The sequence below is a fragment of the Mauremys mutica genome, chromosome 7 (genome assembly GCF_020497125.1).
Source record: "Mauremys mutica isolate MM-2020 ecotype Southern chromosome 7, ASM2049712v1, whole genome shotgun sequence".
In the NCBI taxonomy this organism is placed as follows: Eukaryota; Metazoa; Chordata; order Testudines; family Geoemydidae; genus Mauremys; species Mauremys mutica.
Genome location: NC_059078.1, coordinates 72,149,570 through 72,171,684, shown reverse-complemented (window position 1 = coordinate 72,171,684; position 22,115 = coordinate 72,149,570). Strand labels below are relative to the sequence as shown.

At 45.0% G+C, this 22,115-nt stretch overlaps 2 protein-coding genes across 10 annotated transcripts in view; one reads left to right on the top strand and one right to left on the bottom strand.

Moving 5' to 3' along the window:
- LOC123374284 (DPY30 domain-containing protein 1-like) lies at positions 1 to 17,406 on the bottom strand. Of its 6 annotated transcripts, none has more exons than XM_045024072.1 (5): positions 17,388 to 17,406; positions 11,469 to 11,651; positions 11,231 to 11,353; positions 5,400 to 5,509; positions 1 to 499 (listed from the first exon to the last, which is right to left on the bottom strand). In XM_045024072.1, exons 2-5 carry the CDS (start codon positions 11,613 to 11,615, stop codon positions 307 to 309), a joined length of 573 nt encoding a protein of 190 aa, XP_044880007.1. In that variant the 5' UTR covers positions 11,616 to 11,651; positions 17,388 to 17,406; the 3' UTR covers positions 1 to 306. The 6 variants fall into 6 exon arrangements, with proteins under 6 accessions (XP_044880007.1, XP_044880006.1, XP_044880010.1 ...); XM_045024071.1 differs by lacking the exon at positions 17,388 to 17,406 and adding an exon at positions 14,404 to 14,539; XM_045024075.1 differs by lacking the exon at positions 17,388 to 17,406 and adding an exon at positions 14,099 to 14,396 and having other exon boundaries at positions 1 to 524.
- LOC123374285 (DPY30 domain-containing protein 1-like) overlaps positions 14,495 to 22,115 on the top strand; it is a 20,133-nt gene continuing 12,512 nt past the window's right edge. For 2 of the 4 annotated variants that reach the window (XM_045024079.1, XM_045024076.1), the window contains exons 1-4: positions 14,495 to 14,651; positions 17,409 to 17,509; positions 19,907 to 20,062; positions 20,176 to 20,298. In XM_045024079.1, coding sequence (XP_044880014.1) covers positions 19,916 to 20,062; positions 20,176 to 20,298 — 270 coding nt within the window. In that variant the 5' untranslated portion in view covers positions 14,495 to 14,651; positions 17,409 to 17,509; positions 19,907 to 19,915. Of the gene's footprint in view, positions 14,758 to 17,408; positions 17,510 to 17,564; positions 17,745 to 19,906; positions 20,063 to 20,175; positions 20,299 to 22,115 lie in introns of those variants that run through there. The other 2 variants (XM_045024077.1, XM_045024078.1) reach the window with 2 other exon arrangements.

The following is a 22,115-nucleotide window of genomic DNA, read 5'->3' as shown; positions in this document are numbered from 1 at the left end:
GCTTTATTTTACTTTCCCATGCAAATACAGACACCAGTCTGCACACACATATTACATTTCAGGATCAAGGCCTTAGTATCTGTGGACCATCATGAACAGAAAGGAAGATTCTTTCCTACTCATTTCCAGAGCACCGTACACAATAGGAAGATAATTTAGTCAATTCTCATACCTTATTTTTTGTCTTTATATTAATTTCAGTTCTTCACTGGATTCATATTTGTCATGTGGAACTACTGTGTCTTTGGTTTGCATGTCTTATTCATTCCTAGGTTTGCTGTATTCTACCAGTCATCTCAGAAAGCTTTATCGAATCTTTGCTTGCAGTGTTCTCATTTGAGGCTTCCTCATGAGATGTACTGTTAGTGATTCATTCAGCTCACTCTCATTCATGTATTGAGTAGTCTTCCCTGTCAGGTTTGTCCCTTGATGGTTCCTGGTTTGTTTCAACAGCTTTACCATCTGCCAAAATGTCCACAACGTTCTCCTTACCCCCCTTCTATGTATGAAAAGAATGAATTTTTCTGTACAAACAAACAAATACACTTTTTGGCAAAATAATCAAATCGCATTATTATCTGTTTTGTAATATTTAATTTCCACAAACGAAGAATGATTTATAATATTTAAAAGGCAGGATTACTGTTTATTCGTGGATTCTCTTTTTTCAGTGATTTTTAGCAGTCTCTGGAGGTCCAAAATTAGGGCACAATCAAAGCTTTCAAGAGCATTTTGCCCCACAACTTAATCTGTGAAGTAAATCTGACTGTACCAGAAATCTAGTATGTACCCATAATCTAGCACACTTGGGAGTATTTGACCAGGCGAGTATCAGAGCTGGAAAAATAATAAATAAGCAGCAAGTTAGGGCTGAGGTGAATTGACAGATCAGAGTGAGGAACACTGCAGTAGCTTGTCTGCTCTGTGCCAGGATCTAGCCAAACACCATCAGCCCTTACTTGTACAAGAGCTAACACTTGAAACAAACAGAATTACTCCACAAGTTTACAATGACATGGAGTAATTCTTTTACGATTATGAAATGATAAGCAAAGAGTTGCAGGCAAAGAATACTGTTACTTTTCTATAAGCAAGTAGGCATGAACAATTTCATTTCATTCATGAATTTTAATACATTCATCTCTTACATTTTGTACCTATATGCAACAGTTGGGTTTAGTGTATGGTTAAATCACATCTATGTGATCCTTAGTTCTCCTTTTGGAGCCAAATATCCCTATAAAAATCATTTTATGATTCATAGAAAACACTGTTGAGGTGTTGCTCAAAGGCCTGGAATGGGGACTTAAATCATCATTGCCACTACCTTTAGTTGATGATGGCACTGAAAATCTCTCACTTGCAGGATCAATGTTCTGCTCTTCTACTTCAATTGACAAAGTTTCATTCAATGGCACTCATTCCTGGAGAATAACTAACCACCTCCACCTACAATTTTCTGCACTCTCTGAGATGAGCACAAATCCTATCTAGTTACTTAACTCTTGACAATGCTTATATTTAACTTTCTAAGAATTATTTGTTTATTTTCTCATTCCATTGTGTCTTTATTTTTCTACTACTTCTTTCATATTATATGCATCAAGAAATCTGTTACCTACAGCCAAGCATTCAGAATATCCTGCGAAGAGTAAGTCCAGGATATAGACCTTAACGCACTTAAAACTGCCATCACCAAACAAGGACACTCCACCAGAGAAGTAGATTGAATTATGGAAGAGGCCACCCAAATACCCCAAGAAAACATCCTTCAATACAGAAATAAAACCCCCTCTGACCACAAACCTAGTTGTCACCCTTCACACCACACTGGAATCCATATTGGGGTATCATCAAACAACTACAACCCATACTTGATGGGGACCCCATCCTGAAATAATTTTTTTCTGAGCCTCCACTTCTGGCTTCCAAACAACCCCTAACCTCTTCAAGCTTATCAGGAGCCAGCTCCCCACAGACAAGAACACACCAACTCAAAGTGGCACCAGACCTTGCCAGCACAACAGATGCAAAACCTGCAGACATATCTCCACTGCTACAATGGTCAACACCCGCCACAACACACCTTTGAAGATCCATGGATCCTACACATGCCTATCATAATGTGGTAAACCTCATACAGTGCACTAAATGCCCCAATAGTAACTATGCAGGTGAAACCAGACAATCACCATGCTCTTGAATGAACTCACAAAGGTGAATGATAAGACAAAACACCCTATCACCTGTGGATAAATATTTTTCACAAAGTGATCACTCCCTTTCTGACCTATCAGTCCTCATCCTCAAAAGACAAGGCAGGGAGCTTAAATTCATAACTTTACTAGACGCTAAAAATCATGGACTGAATAGAGACACTGGATGTATGGCTTATTACAACAATCTGTAACCCATTAACTCCCTCTTTTTGTCCTATGACTGCAGGGGTGTTAACAGGTCACTCTAGAATGGTCCCTTACAATATGTGCTAACTACTTACACTACACTATCTATTCCACCTTGCAATTGTGCTATGACTTTGGCCTGGTTTACACTACAGAGTTAGGTTATGTTGACCTAACTCTGTAAGCGTTTATATTAAAATGTAGCTCCAACCGATGTAACTCACCTACTACACCGACTTAACTCCACCTCCTTAAGAGGCTTAGGTTGACAGGTCAATCCAGTGTCAGTGTAGACACTGCATTGTTTACAGTAACTGTTGATGCCTTTCAGAAGCTTTCCCACAGTGCCCCACACTGACAGTTAAACAGGTACAAGGGCTCCTGGTGAGGATGCGCACCGCCATAACAAGGAGTGTAGTGTGGATATGAAAAAGCAATTTAATTGTGGCGGTGGCTGTACATTGACCTAATTTATGTCAACTTAATTTTGTAGTGTAGACTTGCCCTCAGAGTAGCTTTGCCAGGCCATGTCTACACTACACACTTATATCAGTATAACTACATCAGTAGTACAATCCAAACTCCTGAGCAATGTAGTTATACCGACCTGACCTGTTGTAGACAGCGCTGTGTCGGCGGGAGGGATTTGCCCATCGGCACAGCTACTGCTTCTTGTGGAGATGGATTAAATATGCTGACTCACTCTCCTGTCAGCATAGGAACATCTTCATTTAAGTGCTACAGTGGCACAGCTGTGCCAATGCAGTGTTTTAAATGTACACCTGCCCCCAGACCTGAAGAAGACCTCTCTGGCTCAAAAGCATGTCTCTCTCACCAACCATTGGTCCAATAAAAGATATTGCCTCACGCACCTTGTCTTTCTTTCATATTAGGTATGTTGAGTCAGATAATGTTTATTGATTACCAAACATCATTTAGTCACTCATTTACGGTATTAAATATCAACTATTCCATTTTCCACAGTTAGAAACAATTACTTTGTGAATTCAACACTGTGAAGACAAAGAAAGTTGAGCTAGCCAGCCAGCTTTATTTAGCCATGTTTTTAAAATGTGGACAGGACCTCTGACATTTCTGAATTTTAGCAAACCAAGTCCCCCTCTACCTAATAGTTTATAACTTCACTCACTGATCTCTCCTCAATATCCAATGACAAGTGACTTCACCCACTAGCCATTTACCCCTTTCCCAGGGCACCAATATTACCACCCTTTTGCCTTCATCTTCTAGGCTTTTACCTAATGCTACAACTTTCTTATTGTTTCATAACAAGTATAACAAGAAATTTGTTGTTCTTATCACTTTAAACTTTTTAAAATAAAGTTTTCATTCATGTGCTGAAATTAAAACTTAATGCATTTACTATTTAAAAACCTTTCACATATATGTTATGCTCCTGTAAATATTTCAGAGTGAGACAGGAAAGAGAAAGAAAAACCCGAAAAATAGGTTGCTTTTGTTTTCAGAGAGGAGGAAAGGAATGGATTTTGCACAATCCTCTTTTAAGTCCAAGATTTTCTCCATTTATTTTCACTGTAACTATCCAGCTCCCTTGAAAGATGGAAACAGGAAATGCTTCTAATGTCAGCAGGATTGTGGGACTCAAGCAGCTTCTCTGACCAGATGGGAGAAGGAACTTCTTGTGACAGTGAATTGCAGAGGTTAACATTAAGCTAGAACAGTTTGTTACTTTTTAAAAAACACAGCAAACATCTTATTTGCGTCCTTAATTTCTGATATGCTCTGGAGAGGTACCTTCATGACTCCAACAGATAAATTTTGTTGCACAAGGAACTCTAGTTCACAGCCAATCAGTGTACATGAGTTTATTTTGTCAGTATGCAGTACATTTATCCAGTTTCTTTTCTACTCACATAATATTGTCCTCTCAATCGCAAACTATGACTGTTCTTCATTTGGCAATATATAATTTGATTTTCAACCCTTGTTTTCTCACTCTTGTATAGCTGTGTGCTTTTTGAATACATATTCCATTTCTTTTTGGATGAAGGTGTATAGATTCTATTTAAGGTCAGGTTTTCCCTCCCTTAACTCCTTCCGACCACCAACTAGAGACATACATCTGTGAGTGTAGATACCATCCATGGCAGTGATTTTAGAGATTAGTCCACGGTCCCAGGTGTTGATTTTTGCCAGATGTATCATGCTACGGCTTCTGCTTCAAACTACAATTTTGTTACATTCATAAGGTATCGCTCCAGTTTAAAAAGGCATATCATCAGCCCTCCACCTGCAACAGAACTACGGATGTTCACAAAGAGCCTGCACTTCAGTGACACGGTTCAGGGGTGTGTATGAATACGAGCTAGGCAATTAATAGATAAGGAGATAGAGTCAGACTACCTTACTTTGGAAATTCCTAACTTTAATCAGGCTACGGCACAACATTACTTAAAAAGACACACAGACATTTGGCTGCAAAACTTAAATTACCTTTGTGATTTTTTTTTGTTAAATACATGGCTTTTATTCAAGTTTAGCTGGGTTTTCTCACATTAAAATTCTTCCAGGAATATTTTCTTTTTAAAAACTGGTTCATAATGTAAGTCCCACAAATAGCAAAACTATGATAAATTCTATTCCTTAACTAAACTGAAAAAAGCAGCACATTTCCAGCATATTGTTTCCCTGGCAGATTAAAAATTGATTGTCTTTTTACTTGTTTGTTGCAATAAGTTTTCTTGTTTTATAGAAAAACATTTTTATGGACAAATCATGTTATATCTAAAACACAAATTTATGTACATAAAAAAGAGTTTTCTGAAGTCATTCTATATTTGACTAAAGATTGGTGGCTGTCTAGTGGTATATGTCAACCCACTTTTTCAAAGCAGGTTGAGTCCGAAGGAATGTTAACTGTAGTACGTATGAATGGAGCCAGTAAGACTGTTTAGAACTTGTGGTGAGAAAAACTGTTTAGACATTATTTGTATTGCTAGGTATAATACTTACTCTAAATAATAGTCCTCATCATCCTCTACAACCGTTGCCAAATTAGAGGTTCCAGACTTGTTGGTCAGTTCTGCTGTCATCTTTCTTGGATACTGTTCAATAATTATCTTCTACGGTAAAAGTTACATTTGATTCAAACAAACAAAAAGAGAAACAGACAGACTACATGTCTCATCTCTTTCCCAGTTAAGCCAATGAGGTTTTGCCATTGATTGCAGTGGGAGTAGGATTAGCCCTATACAGAATATTTTTCTATATTTTTTAACAGTAAGGGTATGTCTCCATTACAAACCTAAGTCGACCTATATTAGGTTGACTTGCATCACCACAGTAATTACTGTGGTGGCTGTATGTCCACACTACTGTCCTTGGGACGATGGTGCACATCCTCACCTGAAGGAGGCGGGGGGGGGGGAAGAGGAGCTCGGGTTTCTCACCTCAGCTGGGGCAAACTGCAGTCTGTAAAGCAGGGGCGGCTCTACCTTTTTGGCCGCCCCAAGCAGTCATGCACGGGAGGCGCCCCGGAGCCGCGGGAGCAGCGGACCTCCCGCGGGCATGACTGCGGAGGGTCCGCTGGTCGCGCGGCTCGGCTGGACCTCCCGCAGCTGCGGACGGTTGGCTGATCCGGTGGCTCTGGTTGAGCTGCCGCAGGCATGCCTGCGGGAGATCCAGCCGAGCCGCGGGACCAGCGAACCGTCCGCAGACATGCCTGCGGGAGGTCCACTGGAGCCGCAGGACGAGTGCCCCCTCCGCAGTCATGCCTGCGGCAGGTCCGGTCGTCCCGGGGCTCCGGTGGACCTCCCGCAGGCATGACTGCGGCAGGTCCGCCGGCCCAGCCTGCCGCCCCCCCGGGAAAGGGCCGCCCCACGCGCGTGCTTGCCGCGCTGGGGTCTGGAGCCGGCCCTGCTGTAAAGGCCACTCATCATTGGCAAGGGGGTCAGACCAGCTGCCTCTGCCTAAGCCCAGGCTGCAGCCTCTGCAACCCCACTACCTGTTTTGGCCTTTTAGCAAGGCCCGCAGCCTGAGGATTTACCAGGCTGGAGCTCCTCTTGCCCTTGCCCTGCTTCCTGAGCTCCCAGGCAGCCAAGTCCTTCTCCCTCCAAGGCTGGAGAGAAAGAGACTCAGTTCCTGGCTCACAGCCCTTTTATAGGGCCCATGGGCGCCAACTTATATGGGCTCTTGGAGCTAAAGCCCCAGGAATATTCATAATCAGGGGCTCTGCTCCACCAATATTTGGAGCTAGATTTTTCCCCCTCCCCGGAGCTTCCCTGCCTGAATGTAAAGAGAGTGCACAGCGCGTCTCTCTCTCCTTTGCTGCTGCTGCCGTAGCCTAAGGGCTGCAGCATTAGCATAAGAGAAATGCTAACTACTGCTGAAGCACTCAGGAGGGGGAGGGGAGTGGAGGGGGCCTCCCCTCTCCTGCCCCTACCTGGAGGAGACACAAACGGGCCAGGAGACAGACATCATTCACCTTAGCAGCTGCTGGGGCTTCCGTGAGTGTTTGACCCTATGATTTTTTATTATGTTTGAGTGTTTGACCCTATGATTCCCCCCCTGCCCCAGCCCCAGTCCCAGCCCCTACTCCTACCCCCACTGAGGCACAGCAGGCTGCACAGGGGAGGCAGGAAGCCACATGTGAAGGCAATGCCCCCTCCCCCAGCACCCACCAACCCACCCGCCACAGGAGGGATGGGAGAGGGAGGCTTCCTAGACCTGAGCAGCTGGGGCTTGGGTGAATTTTATGACACCCTGCTCCCCCGTCCCATAGCCAGCCACCACCCTGCCTACCCCACTTCTGCCCCATGCTGGGCAGGGGGCAGCCCCATCCACAGTGAAGTTATGGTGAGGGGCAGCAACATGGAAGGCCACCTGTGGCCCCCCCCCAGTACCCATCATAGGGGAGGGGAGTGAGCTTTCTGGACCTGAGAGGGGCTCTAGGAGCATGTGCAGAGTGTGTGTGCCGTGGGGGGCAGGAGGGGTCCCTCCCCTGGAGCTTGCTGCTGCCAGTTGTGGTGATGGGGAGTCCTCTCTGGCCCTAGCCCTGGGGCAGCCTGTCTGCACCCCAAGTTCCTCATCCTCAGCCCTGCCTCACCCCAAAGCCTGCACCCCCAGCACCGAGCACGCTCCTGCACTGTGAACCCCTCATCCCCAGCCCCACCCCAGAACCCTCACCTGAGGGGAAAAACATGCAACTTAAATTTGGTGGTCAGTTTGGAGTATCATTGTATTTAGCACAATATTTGATTATTTTACACCCTTCAAAGTATGTAACTGGTCATATACAGGTGTTTTCTCTGAATACTGTATGTGTGCCTCAGTTTCCCCAATGCATTTCTTAAGGCTCTAGATGGTGGGATAAGGGTGTGTGATTGTTGTAAAGCCCTAGAGGGCCAGTGTGATGCTGTCTGCACAGAGAATGGCCGACGCCCTGTCTCCAGGCAACTGATGGCCTGGGCCACTCTCCTGCAAGGTGCCAACTGAAGGTGTTTGGAGTATCATTGTATTTAGCACAATATTTGATTATTTTACACCCTTCAAAGTATGTAACTGGTCGTATACAGGTGTTTTCTCTGAATACTGTCTGTGTGCCTCAGTTTCCCCAATGCATTTCTTAAGGCTCTAGATGGTGGGATAAGGGGGTGTGATTGTTGTAAAGCCCTAGAGGGCCAGTGTGATGCCGTCTGCACAGAGAATGGCTGCAACCCTGCCTCCAGGTAACTGATGGCCTGGGCCACTCTCCTGCAAGGTGCCAACTGAAAGTGTTGGAGAACAAAGAGATCAGGTGGCCTCCTAATGCTTGGAAAAGAGACAAAGGCCAGAGGAGGGAGTGTCAGTGCCTATGCGGACTTCCGGGAAGCGCATGGTGTGGAAGGGGATGCTGGGATGCTTTGGAACAACTCCATACAAAGCCAGTCAGGACTCTGGGGGAGCCTCCTCTCTGAGCATACTGTCTCCAGGGCAAGAAGCTTACACCTTCCTGGGTCTGACCTCGGAGCATTCAGCATGCCCTTCCACACTGTGCACTTTCCGCAGCGAGTCTGCCCAGGCAGGTCCTGGGGCAACCAGAGGTCCCTGCACCCCAACTCCGCAGTCAGATGTGACTCTCAGCCAGACAGTAAAACAGAAGGTTTATTAGATGACAGGGATACAGTCTAAAACAGAGCTTGTAAGTACAGAAAACAGGACCCCTCAGTCAGGTCCGTCTTGGGGGGTGGGGAGCCCAGACCCAAGTTCTGGGCCTCTCCCGATTTCCCCAGCCAGCTCCAAACTGACACTCCCTCATCTGGCCTTTGTGTCTCTTCCGGACAAGGAGGCCACCTGATCTCTTTGTCCCCAACACCGTCAGTTGGCACTTTGCAGGGGAAACTGAGGCACCCACACAGTATTCAGAGAAAACATTAAGAACATTCCCACTTTGTCACAACAGGTGCAACAAAATTTAATACCGTATATTAGGTATTAATAGGCAAGTGCTGCTTCTGACTTTCCACTTTTAATTGACCCTTGTAATCTTGTGGTGCTGACGCATTGTAGCTTCATTTTATATCAGCTTACAGGGTGAGAGCGGGGGGGGGGAAGGGGACCACCATTTTGGGCCCCACCAAAAATTATACGAACCTGCCGCCTATGGGGGCCTGCTGTGTAGCCCCAGCTGTGGCTGCCTTCCCAATCAGCCTATTCTTATTGGCTCTCAGCCCCAGCCCACTCCAAGGGATGGCTCACAGATGAGAGTGGAGTCCGAAGCTGCCTCCTCTTCTCGCCCTGGTTCCCAGCTGGGAATGGGGTCCGCCAGGAGCAGGGTTCAGCAGCCCAGCTCTCCCAGGGACCAGGGGGTAGCTGGGCTCTATCTGCCCAGCTTTCTTGTCAATTTCACAGGTGTGAAATTGACAAGACAGCCAATGTAAGGGACATTGTCTACACAGATCCTATGTCACTCTAACTACACCAGGGGTTCTCAAACTGGGGGTAGGGACCGCTCAGGAGGTCACGAGGTTATTACATAGGGGGTTGCGAGCTGTCAGCCTCCACCCTAAACCCTGCTTTGCATCCAGCATTTATAATGGTGTTAAATATATTAAAAAAGTGTTTTTAATTTATAAGGGGGGGTTGCACTCAGAGGCTTGCTATGTGAAAAGGGGTCACCAGTACAAAAGTTTGAGAACTACTGAATTACACCAACATAAGCCTTACACCGCTCGTGGAGGTGGAGTTATTATGTTTGAGTAGTAGGGCATTGGTGGGAGGAAGGCTGTAGTGTAGACACTGACATAATCAGGTTGACAGAAGGCTGCCTAATCTGATCTGATGGGAGAGCTGTTCACATCAGTGCTATTGGCAGTGAAATTTATGTCGGTCAGGAATGTATTTTTTTCATACCCCTGAATGACAAAAGTTGTACTGACAAAAGTGCTATCGTAGACATAGCCTAAGTCTTTTTGATAAGCTAAACAGATTGCACTCTTTAAATCTCTCACTGTAAGGCATTTTCTCAAGCCCTCAAATCATTGTTGTGGCTTTTTTTTTACACCCTCTTCAATTTTGCAACATTCTTTTTAAAATATGGGCACCAGAAATGTATGCAGTGTTGTCATATCTGGCACACATAAATGCCTCATACAGAGGTAAAAATCACCTCCCTATTCCTTCTCACAACTCCCATTTATACATCCAAGGATTACATTGGCCCATTTTGCCACAGCATTGCACTGGGAGCTCATGTTGAGTTACTCATCGACTGTGACCTCTGAATCCTTTTCAGAGTCACTGCTTCCCAGGATACAGTTCACCATTCTGTAGGTATAGCCTAAATCAGGGTTTCTCAAACTTCATTGCACTGCGACCCCCTTCTGACAACAAAAATTACTACACGATCCCAGGTAGAGGGACCGAAGCCCAAGCCCCGCCTCCCTGGAGTGGGGCCGAAGCCAAAGCTTGAGGGCTTTGGCCCTGGGCAGGGGAGCTGTAACCTGAGCCCTGCCACCAGAGCTGAAGTTGAAGCCTGATCCCTGCTGCCCAAGGATGAAGCACTCAGGCTTCGGCTTCAGCCCTGGGTGGTGGAGCTCAGACTTTGGCTTCAGCAAGTTGAACACCAGCCCTGGCAACCCCATTAAAACAGAAGGATGACCCACTTTGGGGTCCCGACCCACAGTTTGAGAACCACTGCCCTAAATTATCTGGTCCTAGATGTATAACTTTGCAGCTGGCTATATTAAAATGCATTTTGTTTGAATAGGCCCAGTTTATAAAGTGATGCAGATCACTGCATGAATGCCCTGTCTTTCTCATCATTACCACTCTGCCAATCTTTGAATCATCCATAAATTTTGTAAGCTGTGATTTTGACATGGTATTCAAAATGCTGGCAGTCTCTTTATACTAGGACTTCTAATGTGTCTACCACTGATGAAACAGGACCGATGTTACCAATGTTTAGAAAAGATTTCCCAATGTAGACAAACTGCTTTTATGACTTGTGACACAGCGGATAGGGAACTGACAATATGAGTAAGCCTGGACATTGCAAGGACGAAGAATATAAATATGAACTGTTGGATTATAATCTAAATTTCCCTCTTAGGCAGGTAACTGGGGACACTGTGAGAATTCCTTATCTCTTGTCTGCAAAATGGGGATAAAAATTATTTACCTATCTATGCTAATTACAGGAGAATTGTGAGGCTTAATTTTTTAATATTAAAAAAAAATTTGATGAAAACTACTGCATTATTAGATTAAGAATGCTGTGTATTAAGATTCAATTTTCTTAAGCATGTAAAGATAATAAGATTTCAGTTTTAAAATGTAGTATACAAGATTAAATTCTGCCAGACCTGATAATGTGCTTCAGTTTTCTGCTTGATCAGGAGCTCTTCTGCTTTCAGTTTTTGTACCATTTCCAGTTCTATCAGGGCCTTTGCACGATCTCGTATCAGCTGGTCCCTCTCTACCTTCCTCTAGCATTGCAGAAAAATTATGATGTTGACCAATGACAAAATATGGAAACTAAAATCAGCCATGTTGGGATTAAATGTCAAAAAAGATTTTTTTAAAAAATGAAAGGAAATTCACCTCTTCTTCTTTATTTAATTTTTTCTTATATTTGTAAAGCCAGTATGCCAGATAATTAATTGGGTCTGCTGGCCGATGCTCTGCCACCTCTGCAAGTCCCTCAGCTAAGCATTTTCCTATGCATTTCTTGAGGTACTCTGTATCCATTCTTATCTTCCACCAAGCGCTGCACCAATATATTAACTGAAATGTTTTAGACATTATTGAGTGAGAACATGTGCACTAACAAAAGGTTTCATATGGACGTTGGTGGTCATACAAATCTGTTTACATTGCCTTGGAGATACATCTCAACCCTGACATGGGGAACGATTTCTGGTAGTAAGGGAATAATTCAGCCTTAATGGCCAATACATTCTTGAATGACACAGCTAAGAAAGGTGGCAACTGAGTTGTTGGTTTTGTGTGATGAACATCACCACACTGATACCAGCAACTCATTTCACATAGCTTGTTGGAAAGACATGCGCTGGTAACCACTTTTGGTTACTAACATCTTGGTTCTCTAGAAGTGAAAGTCCCTGTATTGCACTTCTAATTAAATTCTGTATCGATCTTGGTAAAATATTACTCCTTAAGTATTATTTTATTCCTACTGGATCTGCAGTAGCCCTAACTAGCACAATCTGCATGGCACTGAACCAAACGCAATAGTCTTAGTTTTCATTTTTCACAAATAGAGTACAAAATGTTGGATTTATAAAGAAGCTTCCAGGCTAATCTAGACAGCGTAAGTGGCTTTTACAGAAGTGTAAACGATAAGAAACTGACAATGCAGTGACAGTGTAGGGCAATTATGGGAGTAAGTACTAAGGCTATGTCTACACTATGGACCTTACAGCGGAATAGCTGTACCACTGCAGCTGCGCCAATATAAAGTCTCCCGTATAGCTGCTCTATGCCAGTGGAAGAAAGCTCTCCCGCCAGCATAATTAAACCACCCCTACCAAGCGGCGGTAGCCATGGCAATGGCACTGTCCACACCAGCTCTTTTGTCGGTGAAACTTATGTTGGTCGGGGGGGTGTTTTTTCACACCCTGGACCAACAAAAGTTTTTCTGACAAAAGTGCTAGCATAGGCAAAGCCTAACAGGATGTCTATATTTAAATGCTACAGTGGCACAACTCTATAATGCGTCAGTGTAGACACTACCTCAACCAATGGGGAGGGATTTTTCCATTTGTGTAGGTAATCCACATCCCTGAGAGGTTGTAGCTAGGTTGATGGAACAATTCTTCCATTGACCTAGTGCTGTCTACATCAGGGGTTAGGTCGGTATAGCTACATTTCTCAGGGGGGTGGATTTTTCACACCGTTGAGACTTAGCTATAGTGATGTAAATTCCTAGTGTAGACTGGGCCTCAGACTGAGTCTTTACTCCTGGTGGAATTCTGCACTACTGTGTGTGCGCATAATTAACGAGCTGTGCATACTTTTATTTTTTTGTGCAGAAAAAAGCTTCTACCGAAATGTTCCTGCAGTTCCACCTTCTGCCCACCAGGGTGCTGTGGTGTAAGAACAGTAGCAGCAGCTCCCAGCCAGCTGGGGCAGACAAAAAACAGCCTGCCTTCTTTGCAGCGCCTGTCAGACCACATCATGAGACAGGGGGAGACAGACAGCATGGAGTGCTGGTGTGTGTGTGTGTGTGTCAGACAGGGGCTCATAAGGGCTAGCTGGGGAGGACAGACTGGGGCAGGGGTTGAATGGGAGTGGAGGCACAGAGCCACAGGGGGAGGGAGGTGCAGGGCCACATTGTGATGGGGGACGGGGTGCAGAGCTACATAGAGACAAGGGAGTGGCTAGGTAGGGGCACAGAGACACTTGGGGACAGAGGAAGAGGGCACAGAGCCACATGGGGATGGGGAGACTGAGTGGGGGTGGAGGGACACATGGATAGGGAGTGTGGGAACACATGGGGACAGGGGCAGATGTGCTGGACTGAATGGGAGATGCTAGGGATCAGCCAGGGTCTAGGGGGGGATAGCTCCCTAACAATCCTACCCGCCCCTCAAAAACCTTCAAAAACATACTTTTCCTACCCATACCCACATTTCCCACCCACTCCCACAACCCTCCAAGTTCACACCCTGGCTCTTTCCCAGCAATTTACTTCCCCAGCTCCTCCATTACCCCTGAGTCCTCCAAGCCCTTGCTTCTGAGGGGTGTGGTAAATATGGTTCTGAATTGTAGTTTAAATGAATTATTACTCAGTTCTGTATTAACATGCCTAGTAAGGAATCTATTTGTCAAAAAACATTTCCTGAATCTTTTTTTCTTGTCTGTATTGTCACAGACATACTTGGTGACAGATATTTTGAAATAAATGACCAATAATAATTAAAATTGGTGTAATTATACTGTTATTTTGACAAATAAAATATGCAGAATTTTAAAACACTGCACATAATTTTTATTTTTTGGCGCAGAATTCCACCAGGAGTAAGTCTTGTACACTGGCGTCTGTCTGAGTGGGACCCCCTGCTGTCCAGGTGACTGAGGTTAGTGTGTCCTCTCAGGAACAGCCCAGGGGCTCTTTACCTCCCCCATGGGTAGCTACCGCAATGAGCAGCCTCTGGTATTACAGAGTTAAAGTAGCGGAGGTTCCCGTTGTGTAACGATCAGTCACTCACCCCTGGGCGTAGGGGGCGGGACGGGCCTTTGTACGCAGGGTGACCGGCTCCCGAGCCGTGCTGCACGCTGGGGCCCCACCTCACTCCCACCTCAGCCAGGCTGCCTGGCCGCCCGGGGCTGACCCCACCAGGTGCCCGCTGCGATGCCGCAGCCCAGGGGTGGGCGCAGCGCGGTCGGGTCCCCCAGAGCCAGGCACCGCCGGGACCCCACCGTGCCCGGCTCTCCAAGGCGAGCCGCCCTCAGGCCGGGCCGATGTTCTGCCACTGCCCAGCCCCGAGGGGGTTAATCCCGCCACCTTACTCACGTGACAGCCCCCGCACCAGCCCCACCACCAATCCTACCGCCCGGGTCACGCGGGCGGCTGCCTAGCGACGGGACGCTCCCACTCCGCGCGCTGCGGGGGTGTCCTCTGCGCGCTGCTCGAAGCGTCGGAGCAACGGCCAGCGCCCCTTCCCCACACGGGACGCTCGTTGGGCCGCCGAGGCCCGTTTGCTCATCACGCGCGCACGGTTCGGTGGCGCGCGCTGCGCTGCTGCTTGGCGAACGCGCCCGGTAGGGCTCCCCGGCCGCAGCAGGGGGTCGCGCCTCCCCCCGGGAAGTGGGGTGGGGGCATGAGCTCGGGCCTTGTCCCCAGTGCGGCTCCGCGCCAGTGATTCTGGTCTGTGCGCGGCGCCGTGGCGCGGGGGAACCCTTCAAATCGGTTTCCCCTCGTGAAGGGGGCGCGGAGGGCCGCGGGGAGCGGCCGGGGTCCCGTGCGGGTGGCTCTGCCCTGCCGATGGGCCTCCCGTGCGTCTGCGGGCAGCACGCGCCTGTTCCCAAACCGCCTCCAGTCCGTTTATAGCAACCATGCACCAGCCGCAGCTACCGGTCATCTGTCTCCCAGCAGCCTCCCCCCACCCAGCAGGGTCATGGTGTTGGTTCATAACAAATCATCTAACCCAGTGGTTTTCAACCTTATTTCATTTGTGGACCCCTAAACATTTCAAATAGAGGTGTGGACCCCCTTGGAAATTTTAGGCATAGTCTGCGGACACCCCTCCGCCCCCGGGTCCACAGATTGAAAACCACTGATGTAGCCCAAGCTAGATGGTGCTACAGCTGTTGAAAATCAAAACACAAATACAGGCAACCATAATTTTGCTTGCATTTTCACCTTCCTGGAAAGAGTCGTTTTTCGTCTCCATTCACCAGCATTAAAAACTGACAGATGAACCTTTTTGTCCTCATTCTTTGTTTATACAAAGAGAACAATCCTAAATTATGTTTTAGCGCGCCACAGATTGCACTGTGAACACTCCTGGCCTAAATAAAATGTTGACTAGGTCTTTTACATTTTTATGGTGCTTAAGTATTTGTAAGGGAGCTATTATCCTTGTATCTAAATTAGAAATATTCTTTACACTTGATATATTTTTTGCTTTCCAGTTTGACCCTCTACTTCAACTATCAGAGGGGTAGCCGTGTTAGTCTGGATCTGTAAAAGCAACAAAGAATCCTGTGGCACCTTATAGACTAACAGACGTTTTGCAGCATGAGCTTTCGTGGGTGAATACCCACTTCTTCAGATGCAAGTGGTGGAAACTTCCAGGGGCAGGTTTATATATGCAAGCAAGAAGCAAGCCAGAGACAACGAGGCCAGATCAACCAGGGAGGATGGGGCCCCGTTCCAGCAGCTGAGGCGCGAAAACCAAGGGAGGAGAAACTGGTTCTGTAATTGGCAAGCCATTCACAGTCTTTGTCTAATCCTGAGCTGATGGTGTCAAACCTGCAGATGAACTGGAGCTCAGCAGCCCCTCTTCGAAGTCTGGTCCCGAAGTTTTTTTGCTGCAGGATGGCCACCCCAAGATCTGCCACTGTGTGGCCAGGGAGGCCGAAGTGCTCTCCCACAGGTCTTTGCACACTGCCATTCCCAATATCTGATCTGTGTCCATTCATCCCCCTCCTTAGAGACCGTCCAGCCCGGCCGATGCACACAGCAGAGGGGCACCGCCGGCACACGATGGCATACACTACATTGGTGGACGTGCAGGTGAATGAACCAGTGATGGTGTGGCTGATCTGGTTAGGTCCCGCGATGGCGCTGCCGGTGCAGACACGTGGGCAGAGTTGGCATCGAGGCCCGCCGCATGGGCTGGCTCCCGAGCCAGAGCCACCATGGTGCGGTGTGCAGTTACCGGCGAGAACATGCCCCAGGCTGGCAGGCCGTCCGCGGGCGAGGACCGGCCCGCCACCCAAGGCCCGCGAAAGTGCGGGACCATTCTCCAGGATGGGCTGCAGATCCCTGACGATGCGCCGGAGGGGCTTGAGCTGGGGACTGCACGCGATGGCCAGTGGAGTCCCGCTGGCCTCCTTCTTGGGTTTGTCTTGCAGTAGGAGGCTTCTGGGTACACGTCTGGCTCTGTTGATCCGTCTCCCTATTTCCCCGTGCGGGCACCGCAGTCCCGAGAATGCCCGGTGGAGATCTTGTAGGTGTTGGTCTCTGTCCGCGGGGCCAGAGCAGATGCGGTTGCACCTCAGTGCTTGGCTGCAGACAATGGATCCTGCCAATTACAGAACCAGTTTCTCCTCCCTTGGTTTTCGCGCCTCAGCTGCTGGAACGGGGCCCCATCCTCCCTGGTTGATCTGGCCTCGTTGTCTCTGGCTTGCTTCTTGCTTGCATATATAAACCTGCCCCTGGAAGTTTCCACCACTTGCATCTGAAGAAGTGGGTATTCACCCACGAAAGCTCATGCTGCAAAACGTCTGTTAGTCTATAAGGTGCCACAGGATTCTTTGTTACTTCAACTATATGTAAAGGGCCAGTGCTTACTAAAAGGTTCAGAAAAAACTGTTATTTTGCAGATTATAGCAAAAAGCTAAATGTATTTTGAGTTCTAAGTTTAACACTAAAAATGAAAGTGTATTCAAACTATTATTTTTTTTCTGTGATCTTTTATTACTTCCAAAGCATTGGGAATCGTATACTAAACAGACCGTGATTTCAGTACTGTACTGACAATAAGCAATATTCGGTCAGTGTTCACACACAAATCCCAAAACAAGGATGTTAGTATTATCATTGTTATAGTCATATAATTATTATACAGTATAACAGTATTGTAATAGTGGTAATATATTGGGTCCTGATTGTACAAACACTTATACACATGCTTAAAACTTAGCTGACATGAGGCTGTCGGAAAACAAAACCTGCATTCGGAGTGAATATATTTTTAATCTTATGAGTAGCAGAGATGAGACATATGCCCATAAATGAAGTCTTTTATGCTATTTATACTTGTCTCATACCTAACTATTCTTTTGTTGTAGAAATGGTTTAAACAAGAAAATCAAGCATCCCAAAAACAAAGTGTACAAACCATGCCAAGAATGTAAATATATTTGAAGAGTGGGTTGCAGAATCCTTTGAGGTGAGAGGAAACTATAGAACCTTCAAGAGGTAACTGTGTTCAGATGTGCATTCTATGGAGGTGCATTGTGACAAAACACTGATACATGCCAGTGTGCCAGAAAGTAAGATTTGAACTTAACAGGAAGCATACCTAAGGGGCATCTGTGCAAGAGACCAGAAGGAAGGAATAGTCTGTGATGTTTCTGATCTCACAAACAAGTTCTCCTTCCTGCATTTGTGTGACTTGCCTTTAGGTAGGTCTGTTTTCTTCTTCTTAAATAGATCATATACAGAAATAATTTAAATTCTAAAAGTAGCTTCTAGGTTCCTTCGGAATCCACATTGAATTCAGTGAAGTGTGTATTTAGGGACAGAAAATAGCTAATTGGGACTATTTGAGAAGAGCTAATAGAATTTAGCACTATAAGGAAAACTGTAGTGATCATGTACTATTGTAATTGGAGATAAGTGAATATTTCCTAAACTATATTAAGCAACTACTGCTTCAAGGAAATTACATTTTGAAACAAATGGAGTAGAATTGTACTCTCTGTTTTGGATAAATACAGGCAGGTGTAAAAGAGGTATGGTCCCTTGTACAGGCTACGCTGTACATATTGTAATAAATTCTCTATGAATTGATGAGTTATATATATCTCATTGTGCATCACCATCTGAAGTTCTATAAAACTAATTGACAGTGAGCCATGTTTAAGAGAGTTTGTTGTTTCCTTAAATGTAATCTAGTTAGAAAGATTGTTAAAACATTTAAAACAACTGAAATGATGTGTCCTTCAAGAAGTTATAACATTGTAAAGAAATTGGTACAACATAGATTCTAGTACCCTTAATTATACTGAGTAATATTTTACTCAACAAGTAGTCCCATTTACCTCAATAGGACTTTTTTGTGGAGAAAGGCTATACTCAACATAAGTCAGATTTTAGAATCTGGCCTTACATAAACAGAATACAGTAAGAATAAATTTTAAAGCTTGTTTTTATTATTTCACTATCTGTATAACTATGGACGATGGTGGTGCTTCACTAGACTGGAGAACAAAGGTATCCTGGGAAGTATATTATGTAAAATATTATTTTACAAACTGAATGAATGGCGAATCAGAGATTTTGACTTCAATGGGAGCAAGAGCAAGCCTCATCTGATCTGCTTTTAATATGCTTCAAATATAGTTAGAAGACAGAGGGTCTAAGATTCTGAGGAAATTAAAAGCCAAGTTCATGAATAATCACTGTAAATCATAGTTGAGAAAAATGTTCTATGAATGATGGTTTTTCTCAAAATATCTAGCAGATTAGCACTCTTTTGGCAAAGGGGAGCATGTCTAAAGTTGGGGTGAAGTACTTTCTTAGGCAGTGTAAGTTCATACCAACTTCCAGGGTCTGCCTAGGCTTGTTTGTAAATTAAAGATGTTATTGTGGTTAGGCACAGGACTGGGATGTCTCCTGCTTTATTCAAATCATACTATTCTGGCATATAATATAGATTATTTATTTCAGAAAATGCATGTCCATTTCATTTTCTGATTAAAATACATCAGATGTGTGCACGCTCTTTGTCAGTAACACAGCATTAATGAAGATTTTTATGAATATAACCTACAAATTTGTTTTGATTGTATTCATGACTTTTAATTCACCTAGCTACAGAAGAACAAGCTTTTATTCACAAGAATTCTTTCTGGAAGCAAAATCTCTCAAATCCTAGCATGAATAAATCTATTTATGAGAGCATTTGTATTGGGACTACTCTCATAGTCATGTTGCAAAGCTGTTTTAATTACTCTCACATTAGTCTGACACTTACAAATATTCACAGATAATTTGTGAACGAAAAAGGGAATTCCAGTTTATAAAGTTTAGACCATCTGATCAGGGAGCAGACAAATAGCATGTGACTTACATGACTAGGTCATAAAGTATGTATAGCAAATATTAATTGCAACCAGCTCAAAAACTCTGTGATAAAATGTTCATGCACAAAGTATTGAACACTTGTAAAAAATGAGCAAATTAGTATTTATTATTAGTAATACTGCAGTGCCTATAGACCCCCAACTCAGATTGGGACCCCTGCTGCTAGGCATTGTTCACACAGTGAGAGAAAGTTTGTGCCTTGAAGAGCTTGCAGTCTAAATTGGCAAGATGGACAAAGGGGTGAGACGGGAATCGACACAAATGACCTTTTCCAAAGTTATCCAGCAGGTCGTGGCAGAACTGAGAATCCTGACTCTTAACCTAGTGCCTTGTGAACTAGATAACGCTGTCTTTAATACAATGCACAACCTCTTCACAGAGCATTCACAAAAAAAGGGCTGAATTCATTGGCTAAACTATTTGATACGGTTTAAATGGGCAATCACTGTTTAGTGTCTGCTTCCTTTACATTTTTCAGGAGGTGTGAATGGAGTCTGAATACCTCAAGAGATGCCTAGGAATATGCTTGGCAAAGGGACTTGCAGAAGTGGTAGAGCATCGGCCCATAGACCCAATAGAGTACCTGGCATACTGGATTTACAAATACAGGAGAAATTTAGATGAAGAGCAACAGGTGGATCTCTCTGCATTTAAAATGATTACTGTTACTCTTTCACAAACTTCAATGAGAATATAGCCAATATTAGTTAATCTTTTTTCTGATTTGTCAATATCTTGCAATGACAGAGGAGGCAGGAGAGGGCTGAACTTGAGCAAGAGCGTGAGGAGGCCCTGAAAGAACTAGAAATGTTAGAAAAAATGAAGGAAGAAGAACTCATGATCCAGCAGAAACTTGCAGAGGAGCAACAAGTATGGCAAAATATAGTCAATAATAAAAATAATTAAAATGTCTAGCAGATAATACTGTGGCATTGACACCTCGTAACTAAGGCTAAGTTTTACTCACAGGTATTTTTAATAAAAGTCATGGACAGGTCAGAGGGAGCAAACAAAAATTCATGTCCGTGACCTGTCCATGACTTGTACTATATATCCCTGACTAAATCTTGAGTGCTCTGGGGGGATGAGGGAGCAGCCCAGTAGTGCTGTGGGTGCTCGGGGGTGGGGGTGGGGCGCATGACCCAGGACCCTCGCTGGTGCTGGGTGGGGGAGGAGGTTTGATGGGGTTGGCAGGGTCCCTACCTGGTTCCGCGTGGCTCCCTGGCTGTCCCTCGGCTCAGAGGTGGCCAGGGAGTTCCGTGCTCTGCCTGCTCCACAAGTGCTGGCTCTGCAGCTCCCATTGGCTGGGAACTGAGGCCAATGGGAGTTGCGAGGGTGGTGCCTGTGGGTGAAGGCAACACATAGAGCCGCCTTCGCGCGCCTCCGACTAGGAGCTAAGGGAGAGACATGTCACCACTTCCAGGGAGCCCCCTGAGGTAAGAGCCACCCAGAGCCCTCACTCCCTCCCACATGCCAACCCCCAGCCCTGAGCCCCTTCCCACACCCAAACGCCTGCTGCTGCTGCTGCTGGGGGAGGCAGATGGTGGCCAGAGACTGCCCCTGCAGCAGCTTGTGTGGCTGGCCCAGGGGCTGCCTGAGCTGTTCAGGTGGCCCCCGGGCCAGTCGCATCAGCCGCTGCAGAAGTCACAGAGGTCCCTGAAAGTCACACAGTCCGTGACTTCGGTGACCTCCACGACAGACTCACAGCCTGACTCATAACACTGGAACCAGCCTAGATATGTATCTTATGGTTGACATATTGCATATGTCTGTATAATAGTGTTACAATAGCACAGCATAAAAGCACTATAATGTGACTTGCATAAAGTATCTGTGCCAAATAATAAGTGACATGACCATCCAGAACATGGCTAAGCAAGGAAACTGATTTTGCAGTATGATCTCCTTAAATAATGCAGAACCCTGAGGCAAAGAATACCCAATTTAAGGCTTCTCTAAGCATCAGTAACTTACAATTGGCATGTCAGGTGCTGGTGTTCACTATGCATAGTTGCCTGTCAATTAGGGCGGTCAATTACAGTTAACTCATGCGATTAACTCAAAAATATTAATTGCTATTAAAAATTAATTGTGATTAATTGCAGTTTTAATTGTACTGTTAAACCATAATAGAATACCAATTGAACTTTATTAAATATTTTTGGGTATTTTTCTACATTTTCAAATATATTGATTTCAATTATAACAAAGAATACAAAGTGTACAGTGCTCACTTCATATTATTCTTGATTACAAATATCTGCACTGTAAAAATGATAAACAAAAAAATAGTATTTTTCAATTCACCTCAGACAAGTACTGTAGTACAATATCTTTATCATGAAAGTGCAACTTACAAATGTAGATTTTTTTTTTACTACATAACTGCACTCAAAAACAAAGCTATGTAAAACATTAGGGTTTACAAGTCCACTCAGACCTACTTCTTGTTCAGCCAACTGCTAAGACAGACAAGTTTGTTTACATTTACAGGAGATAACGCTGCCTGCTTCTTATTTACAATGTCACCTGAACGTGAGAACAAGTGTTTGCATGGCACTTTTGTAGCTGGAGTTGCAAGTTATTTACGTGCCAGATATGCTAAACATTTGTATGCCCCTAATTGCTTTGGCCACCATTCAAGAAAACATACTTCTATGCTGATGACACTTGTTAAAAAAATAGTG

Bases quoted from the DNA above. Each gene is read 5' to 3' on its own strand.
- LOC123374284 (XM_045024072.1), bottom strand. From the start codon at position 11,615: ATGGATACAGAGTACCTCAAGAAATGCATAGGAAAATGCTTAGCTGAG. The intron at 11,354-11,468 runs GTGAATTTCCTT...CTGCAATGCTAG, and splicing joins AATTAAATAAAGAAGAAGAG to AGGAAGGTAGAGAGGGACCA. The intron at 500-5,399 runs GTAAGTATTATA...TTTCATACATAG, and splicing joins GATGAGGACTATTATTTAGA to AAGGGGGGTAAGGAGAACGT.